The sequence below is a fragment of the Parasteatoda tepidariorum genome, chromosome 6 (genome assembly GCF_043381705.1).
Source record: "Parasteatoda tepidariorum isolate YZ-2023 chromosome 6, CAS_Ptep_4.0, whole genome shotgun sequence".
In the NCBI taxonomy this organism is placed as follows: domain Eukaryota; kingdom Metazoa; phylum Arthropoda; class Arachnida; order Araneae; family Theridiidae; genus Parasteatoda; species Parasteatoda tepidariorum.
In genome coordinates this window covers 50031295-50041499 of record NC_092209.1, presented here as the reverse complement: position 1 = coordinate 50041499, position 10205 = coordinate 50031295, and the positions used below count along the sequence as shown (strand labels likewise).

At 29.0% G+C, this 10205-nt stretch overlaps 1 protein-coding gene across 1 annotated transcript in view; it reads left to right on the top strand.

Annotated features, from left to right (window-relative positions):
• Positions 1-531: 531 nt before the first annotated feature.
• The window catches only part of LOC107448863 (putative inorganic phosphate cotransporter), a 32015-nt gene continuing 22341 nt past the window's right edge, over positions 532-10205 (top strand). Inside the window, exons 1-2 of the mRNA XM_016064215.3 lie at positions 532-1038; positions 5021-5217. Of these exons, the coding sequence (XP_015919701.1) occupies positions 1011-1038; positions 5021-5217 (225 nt within the window). The 5' untranslated portion in view covers positions 532-1010. The remainder of the gene's footprint in view (positions 1039-5020; positions 5218-10205) is intronic.

Below are 10205 nucleotides of genomic sequence, written 5' to 3'. Positions count from 1 at the left end.
ATGTTCGTGTTTGGTGACATCGCATTTTGACGTCACCCAAAGGTCAACATGAGACCTTTAGACTATTAAAGGATGCATAAAATGTTCCAATATGAAATGCAATAATCGAAAAAAAATGTTTATTAAAGAAGTAAATAACTGAACTCAGTGGCGCGATAGAGGGCCAAGGCCTACTGTGCCCGTTTCAGTTTTCTTGACCTTGAGCTCTGGGGTGCAGAGGCAGGCGTTCCAGTTAGGTCAAGTTAACGTGGAACCCCCAGTGTTTTGAAACCCCAAGCATGCTTGGTATTCATTTATCGACCCAATGAAGTGATGAATGGTGAGTCAACTTTTCCCGGCCCGAGGATTGAACCCAGGACATGTGGCACGGGAGCGCAAAGCGCTACCACTCAACCACCGGGCGTCATTAAAGAAGTAAGGTTAAGTAAATTAATATTTATTTATTTTTAAACTAACTTCCTTAATGTGAAATTTTTTTGATAAAAATTTAAAAATTTTATATTTTAATATATTTTTGCTTTCTTTGAAAAGTTTGTTTAACACATTGAGATGAGAGAAAAGGGAGAGAAAAGGGGAGAAAGAGAGAGAAAAGAAAAGAAGAGAGAGTGAGAAAGAGAGGGAGAAAGAATGTGAGGGAGAAAAAAAGATTATACATGTCTTGTGTCAGCTGAAAAGATATTTTTATCTGAGATTAGTTTTACCTATATATACTCTAAAACGAAGTTATTTGCATTTTATATCAGTCATCAGTTTTCGAATAGATGAGTCAGGATAATAAATGAAAACTGTATCATCATTTCTGATGAGAATTTTTAGTTACTCACGTCTAAATTGCAGTCAGAAAAAATTTCTTCGAGAAATTTAAAGAAAAGTAACAACTTCAACCGGTTAAGAAATAATCGTGGAGCCTAAAAACAAAAGGAAAGTAGCAAAAGCTGCAGAAGTAACTAATTAGTTTAAGAAATGTATCAAAGTTTATGCATTTTTAAAAGTGAATATTAACATTGAAAATGAGGAAATGGCTGTCTTCATATTCAGGTATGAAATACATTCTAAATTACATTTTAAAGGCAAATTAACAATTTTTTAATAAGTCGATTAATAATGTTACAATATTTCAATATTATTAGTATACTATTGATATGTTTTTGAATTGTAATATTTTTTATATCATAGTTGCTATTTAATTTATTAATGGTTTTCATAGTTTAGGAAACAAAATGAAGGGATGTTTGTTTTGAAATTGAAGTTTAAAAAAAGTTTTACGATAAAACAATTTTATTTTGTTTAAATTTAAAAGGAGTTTGGAGTATAAATTTCAAACTTTGATATTTTAAAGATGTGATGTTGTCCACTGATTTGCTATTGTTACAATACTCAATGTTACGATAACAATATTCAAATAATTCAGCGAGAAAAATATTGCCTTTTTTTATTTCCAACAATTAATTAAAATATTTTCAGAAAGTTAAGAAACAAACCTACAAATGTTTTAATAAAATTTAAAGAAAATTTAATAAAAATAATTCTGTAATAAAATTTAATTATTTTCATAAATGTAATTTTTTTTCAAACAAATGTTCAATTAAAAGTTAAAATTAAATTACTGAATTAATTTGAGGAAATTTCTAACATCACAATTCACAATGTGCAAAAAAAAAAAAAAAAAAAAAAANAAAAAAAAAAAAAAACAATATAACTTTTGATCCGGTCATTTGATTATAGCAGAGAAAGCGAGTTCTGCCAATCTCATAACCGACGGAACTGGGTTCGAGTCCCAATATTGACATCGCAATAATTCCCCTGTTACACATGAGTTTTCAGTGTCCAGCACCCTAATTTGGCACCCTGGGCTGTAACAATACGATACTCTCATTGACGCATAGATAACAACATCACAAAGCCGCTAAAATATCTCTAATGTACAGATAAAGTTTTTATTTATGGTTTTGAAACCATGCTAATTGTAAATGGTTAAAAATCCGCATAGTTTTGCATTTGTGGATTTTAATCTTACTAGTTGTAAACGGATTCAATACCGTAAAGGGGAAAATGTTCTTTACCGTAAATTTTACGGTTAATCAGGTGTACAGACTGATACAGGCTATTATACCATAATTTTAGAATAAAAATTCTAACAGTGTACGGATGATATTTTAAGTTACAAAAACAAACTTAAGAACTATTACAAAATGTAGACATTTTTGCTAAGGGATTGTACTTTTCAAGAGGAACCAAAATCTAATAAACGAAGTCAAAGTGCGTATTTTTAGTATTTAGGTTTTGTTTTTAAAATTTTACGAAATTTTAGAGAAATTTTCATAATTTTAGTGCATTAATGCAGCAGAGGATATCAATTCAGTTAAAAAGATTTGCACACTTCAGGATAATGGTGGTTAAGAACTTTTTAGCACGACTTTTTACATTTTTTAATAAAAGTTTAAAAAAGGTTTAAAAAGGTTAAAGGTTTATGAAGCGAATTAATTAATTCGCTTCATTATTTACGTTATATGTAACAGATACGTTGTAATTAGGAATTTTCTTTTTACTGAAAAAACTATGTGGAAAAAGAAAAAAATAATATTGTACTTATGTATTAAGAGTATAGTTTAAATTTTGTGGAAAAGAAACTAAAAAATTCAATAAAAAACTTGAATATCTCTGAAATTCGTCGAAAAAATTACGAGTGAGATAAGTGTTAGTAAGATACTGGCAACATTGTCTTAGTATTAACTTGATGGGTAACGTATTACTTTTAATATAGTTCTGGAGGAGGTAAAAATTTGTTACATAATACAAATTATATTGTACTTATATGTATATACCTATTTCGATAATGAAATTAATATTCTATTTAAAACTGTTAAAATATGTTAACTTCTAAGACACACAGGAATATTTAAATATTCCTGTGTGTCTATTTAAATATTTAATCAGATTAATTCCATAATTATAAAATAATTCAGTGAGTTTTACAGCAAATGTGAGTGTGATTTCTTTTGTATAATATAAATAATATTGTACTTTGTCTAATTAGATATTGCGTATTAGTCTAATCAGATAATAAAATCAAAAAATTTTTATTTCGAAATGTAAGAAAAAAAAACGCATTTGAAGTTTTGTAAAAACTTTTGCAATAAATTGTTCTTAAAAATATATTTGTAAATAAACATATATATATAATGTAAGTAAATATATTTTGTTCTTAAAAAATATATTTGTTAAAAATATTGCGCGAAAGTTAAAGGCAGTTATTTATTACACTCTTAACAAACAATACTTTTCTCACACTACAAGCGAAAGGAAAAGTATAATTTTTGAATTTAAAAAATAGCGAAGTAGAAGTAGATGGACACATTTGTAACAAAAATAACAGAAAATGTTTAGCTTTTCTTTTTGTAGCTCTTGAATTGTAACCTCAAAGTAGAAGCAGCCAATCTTTAAATAAACATAAATATTAATGAGTATCATCGACATAACAATTGATTTAGATAATCAAAATAACTTTATGCGTGCCGGAGTTCGTTTTTGTCTCCGAAAACGTATTCAGTCAAGTTTCTTGTCTTATTCTTACAATAAACGTGGCATGAACTTTTAAAGGGATACTTTTCATAGAAAAATATTTGTTAAGGTGTTCTTTCACATTTTTATATAAATCATTTGATGATGGAATTTAGTAAGTAAAAGTTTGAACTGTTTTTGGCATTTGAACGGAAATCGTCATTGCAATGTGAAAGAAAAATATTTTTCTCTATTATGAATAAATTGAATTTTTAAGTAATTTTTAATTAACGGAGTTATTACCCATTTTTAAATTTATTAAGATTTCACTAAGTGACATAAATCTATTTAAATAGATACAAGAACTGGACAAATATATGTTGTTTGTTTATGTAATTTGATTTTAAAAACATTCACGAAAGTAGCATCAAATCGTGAAGTTAATCAATTCAGATTATTTAAAAAAAAAAATTTTGTGTTATTAAAAATATCTAACTTGTTAATTTAATAAAAAAAATTTGAAATTTTAAAGCATATTGAAACTAAATAATCAATATCTAATTTAATTAATTCCACAATTAAAATACATTTTAATGAGTTTTACAGTAAATCTGCACGTGAGTTTCTTCGTATGTTTATAAATAAAGTTTATTTAAACTTTCATTTTATAAATTAGAAATAAGCGTAAAACATTTTTATTGTTTATAATAGAGAACAGTATCAGGCTTCTAAAACTTAAATGCACTAAAATTATTAGAGCTAATTTAATTGACAAAAAATTAGATTACTTTTAGCTAAGTCGAATAGGTTTTTTCTTGTTGAAAAACTCTCTAATTTTCAATCCATTTTAGCGAGTGATTTTCGGAAAAAAAGCATGCGAAAGAAAATTCTTTTCTCTTTGCTTTTTATCCCTTTTATTTATAAAACCTAAGATCACAGAAATAGTTAAAAATCTTTGCTTTAGAATGACATTCTTAAGCATTAAAGCAAAAAACTGAAAGGAAATATTATGGTTAATTTAAACTTATTAAGTAAACTTGTGATAAATATTAGCTTTTTAAAGGCTGTATATTAAAAACTATTATGTGCTTTAAAAATAGTTACTTATATCAAAAAGAAGCAACACCCTTATAATTGGTGTTGTATCAATGGGAATTTCAATGTAGGTAATAAATGAATGACATTAAATGACAAAAAATGACAAAAAATGAATTTAACGAATGAAAAATAATTCTGAATGGATTCAGCAAACGAAAAATAGCAATTAAGACTCCTTTAAGTCAGTAATTAAATGACGATGTACCTACAAACTCAACCGAATACATAAGAAATTATTGATTTAGGATTTTTAAGAAATTATAAATAAATACAATAAAATATAAGAAATACATAAGAAATAATTATATAAGAATTAATTATATAAGAAAGAAGATAAGAAATCATTGATTTAGGATTACTGATATTTTATGAGAAACCATTTATGTTACATTGTATATGCATATTAATGAATATTTTTTAGTTCATGGACTTTTACAAAGAAGATACGTAGTTACTCTACTGGGCTTCCTATGTTCTATAGTCACTCAATCTCAGAGATTGAATATTGCCCTTGCTATGGTTGTTATGGCGAATTCCACCAATGTAGAACCCAAAGTTTTTAGAAGAAATTACACTGAATGTCCAATAACAACAGAAGAAAAAGAGTATACTAAACTTGTAAGTAAGATTATTTACATTGCTTTTTAATATTGCTTATTTAATTAAGTTGTTTCGGCATTTATTTCGATTAAAAACAAATAAATCTTAATCCAGTAAATAAAAACGAATCTGAATGCGAACTTTAATTCATTATGTATAAATTTTCAATTATTGCTTATACGTAATCAGTACATAGTTAATAATAATATTATCATTATTGACATAGATACTTAACAAGGATAATATTGTAATTTTTTGATACGCATTTTAAGAAGTGCAACTCTCTTTTTTAATGACTTAGTAATCCTTGAGCCGTGCTTTGATATTTTTGGACAGTCATTATATCACGAAATCATAGGTTTTTTGACGCAACACGAGTTCTAAATTCTTTGATAAAACTGATTTTCACATGAGTCATATTTCCGTTCATTCCTAAAAATCTCTAATATGATTTATTTGATTTTATAACCGTTTGCACAATTAGTCGGGTAGAAATAGAGATTAGAGTCCTCGCTTATCAAGCAGGTGTCCGGGATTTAAACCCTGGTGATGGCCCTGGTCATTCATTATTTTTCATTTTACTCCAGTTGAATTTTCAAATCAGTAGTCATAATCATTATGTTTTCGAAAATACTGTAATGACGATAGATCTTTAATATAAGGAAATGTTCGCTTGGATTATTTCCAAGGAAAGTTTCGTAAAAAAAGAAGAAGAAACTGTCTTTAATTTAGAGCATTTATTTTTTACAGTGCAGAAAATTAAAATTGCAAACTTCTGTTTATTGTCCAAATTTGTGGCATATTATTATCATAAATGAAATATATTTATCTGTAATGAGAAATAATATTAAACAAACAGTAATCATTTATATATTACGATGTTTTTATACATAGCTAGAATAAATGCAACGATATAGCTAACAACATAGTAAGAAAAGATCTGCAGTGCTTAAAAAAAAAAAAAAACCGCACCCCTTGTTTAACTTTTGATTTGATGCTGGGATCTTCACGTTTTAGAACTCAATTTTAATGATTAACCTTATCAAATTAATAATTTGAAAAAGTCGTGTTTTAAAATTCGATTTCTCAAGAATTAGTCGACCGCCTTCGCTCAAATTTTGTATTTTGCCATTTAAAATTGCATTCTTTAAAGTGATGCAAAAAATTTGTACCTTACAATTCAATTTTTTTTTACTATTATTGAATTTGAATTATAAAAAATAGTATGTGTTTATTAGACATTATATTTTGAATGGAATAAATATACAACTGAATGCTCGTACCTTCTACCTGTAAGAATATGATAAAGAATATAAATATCTGAAAATAGTTTATATTAAAAAAAAAAAATTTTTACTATTGGCGCATTTTTATAATCGTGCTTTGTAAAATGCCACTAAAGAGTTAAACTTTGAATTCAGGCATAAATTTTTAGTTCTTATTGTGCTTGAAATTTTATTGGCAGTACTACAAATTTTGACTCATATGACTCAGGGCTAAAGAGAATAGAAGGGCTAGTTCACTCCGCTCTTAGAGCTGAAGCTACGATTTCCCTCCTCATGACGTCACTGTGTCCACAGATCTCGGAGATCGCAAGCAAAGATATTATGATAACTTTGCATCTTTCTCTTTGTAAAAATAAGTTAGACTTTTTCTGGTTATTAGCTTTCAAACTTTACGTAATTAACACATTATTTCCGTTCATAAACATAGTTCAAAAAAACTTTCTTGGCCATTATATTAAAAAAAATACCATTTTAAACTTATAAAAATGTTTTACTAGTTGGCGAAAATGACACTATAAATACTTTATTTTAAAAAGTTCAGTTTTAACTTTAATTATTAAGAAAAATGAAAGCATATATCGACACTTTTTTTATCTACATATTCTTTTATAACGATAAGTTAAGTTAAATTTAGAATCCCTGATTTTAAAATATGTCGTTAATAGCAATTTGTTCATACTTAATCATTAGGAAACATCAACCTTAAACGCTAATTACTGAAACAAAATAATAATTTAGGTTCATAATGACATTAGAAATTTTACAATTGTTTATAGATATTTAAATTTACGATGATATAATTTATAGATATTTAAATTTAAGAGAATATAATTTTTAAAAAAAATCATAAATATTTAGAATAACTACATTAAAAAATATGTTATGAAATTAGGAGAATTTCAACTATATACTATATATTTTATTTATACTTTTTATTTACATTTTAATTTTCTTTGACTTTATCCATTTTTTAATTCTTTTCACCTGCCTTTCTTTATGAAGTAACGAGGCGGTTTCTATTTAGATAATGAATTTTTATAAAAGTTCTTAACGACAGAATAAACGTATTGCTGTTTTATATTAACTGTGTCATTTCGGAATCCATTCTTTACATAGTTGTTCATTTACTTTAGGGAACACGCGGAAAATTATACTTTTTCCTTTTGTTTTTATATCAAAATTTTTTCAAGTTGCAATCGCGCAAACTGGCATTTCGATAATAGTTTTAAATTCTTGTAAATTCACTGCAAAAACTGAAGAAAGTCATTATAGAAAATTACAAATGTCTTAGAATATGTCACAAAAAAAATGCTCCAATATTAGTTAGAGCTAGCAAGGCCAAACGCTCCGTTCTTGAAGTAAAAGTGCGAGCTTTGGGCCAAAGTGACGTCACTACAGAAAATAGGATGATTGGCGCGGCGAGAGCTACTTCAAAGGAGTGAACCAGCCCCTCTATTCTCTTTAGCCCTGCATATGACTCATTTTGACTCATGCATAATCACTGTAGTCCAGATTTTTAAGAACAAACAAAGTCCCCAATAATTCAATTAAAACTTTTTTCAAAACAATGTGTCCTAACCCACTTACGGTTCAGCAAGTAAAAAGTCGTATTTAAACATGCAGACTTTTCCATATGGTACCACGTTAGATAGGGAAATAATGTATAAGGGAGAAACATCTTCCCAATTTAACTCATTTAAACCATCAGTGAGTTAAAGCTTACGGCCCTTTGCTTACGGTGTACCATATTCTACCAACACATGTGGTCCACATGTTGTACCAGCCGTAAGGAAAAGGTTTAATATACAATTAAAAATTAAAATATTTTAATTGTATATTAAACCTTTAGAATATATTATTTAGAATAAAACAGAAGAAATTTTTTTTTCTTTCTTTTCTTTTCTTTTTTTTTTTAAATATTTTCTTCTGATTAAATAAGTATTCCAAACTAAAACATTACTTCTCACTTAAACTCTCATGAAACTGGATTAAATTCGTATATTAAAATACAAATTTAATCAAAATTTCAAATCGTTGTTGAATAAGAAAAACTTAATGTATGGGGGACAATAATAGTACAGAGACATAGAGCGTTACAATGTAAAAATATATAATAATAGAAAAATTTCAGATAAAAATGACTCGGTTAAAATCTTAAATGTTAAAAATCAATAAGTGCTCTAATATGTAAAAAAAACTGGATCTCCCAGATAACTTCAGTAAAACGCTTTTTAGCTTTCTCAGTAATAGAGAAGTGATTTTTAAAGATGAGGAAGGCAATTGTATTTTTAGACGTTTCATACACATGGGAGTTCCGCAGGGCTCGTCGCTTGGGCCGGTGTTGTGGCTTATTTATATCAACACTGTTTTCCATCATTTTAACCATATTAATTTTAATGATTTTATCGAGGTTGATTTTAATGATTGCCGCTTAATAGCTTTCGCGGATGATCTTTTTATGTTGTTGAGACACCCAATTTTATATCTATTTGACCAACTGGCCACCCGCTGTCTTACCGGACTCTCGGAATGGGCTAATGCTTATAAACTCAAATTTAGTGATAATAAGACGTATTGCATCACATTTCCCAACAGTAGAAAGAAAATCGGAAGACCACCGAATATTAAAATGAGCAATAATCATACATATTCAATTAAACAGGTCCAAACTCTTAAATACCTGGGTATTTTACTTGACCAAGGCTTGACCTGGATACCTCATCTTAACCAGGTCAAGGAGAGAGTAGGAAACTTTAACAATCTTATTAAAAGGGTGGCCAGGGCGACCTGGTGACTTAAGCCAAAAATACTTAAAACCATCTACCTGCGGGCCACAGAACGCATTATTTTATATGCCGCCAGTGTCTGGTATCGTAATACTAATAGGATCAATGATAAATTAAATTCCATCCAAAGGTCTTCGCTATATGGTGACTGATGCACGTTAAATCTGTCGAGTCTCAAAGTCCTCCATGTTCCCACAACAAATCAATACCTCTGGGGGTACTGATCCAGGAGTTTCCTTGTCTTCTGGATTGGTTCAAAATTACAAGGCTACGGAGTTGAACGTAAGTAGTCGTAAACCCATGAAATTGGGTCGGCTGTTCAACGACGGTTATAAAATAAAATAAAAAGGTCTTCGCTAATACTCATAACTAAAGCTTATGCAACTACCAGCACAGAGGCCCTCCAGATACTGGCGGGGGGGGAGCCTATTCACCTTAAAGTAATTAATGATATTTGTGTCAAACGACTTAGGTGGAAGTGGCGACTGGAAAACTTTGACTCGGATATTAGGGCTGTTTTACAGACTGCACGTCCTGACTGTCCTCCATCTAGGCTTCACCCATCCACTTTTCGTTCTGTGCCCTACGGTAAGTATCTACCAATCAATACGGGACTTGAAATTTTTACTGATGGTTCGAGGATGGAGGTCGCCAACCCCAATACTAACGATAAGGAATATAGAACAGGCTCTGGCATGATTGTGAAACTGGATGGTGAGACTATTGAGGTGGCCTCCATCAGACTCACCAATAACTCTAGCGTTTATGTTGCAGAGCTCGTGGCAATTAAAAAGGCAATTTCATGGCTTTCTGACATGGATTATCCCAGGGCAACCATCTACTCCGATTCGCTGTCCTCGTTGCAAGCACTAAACAATCCAAAGCCTATTTCAAAACTTGTGGAAGAGATAAAACTTCTTTGGCATGACAACAT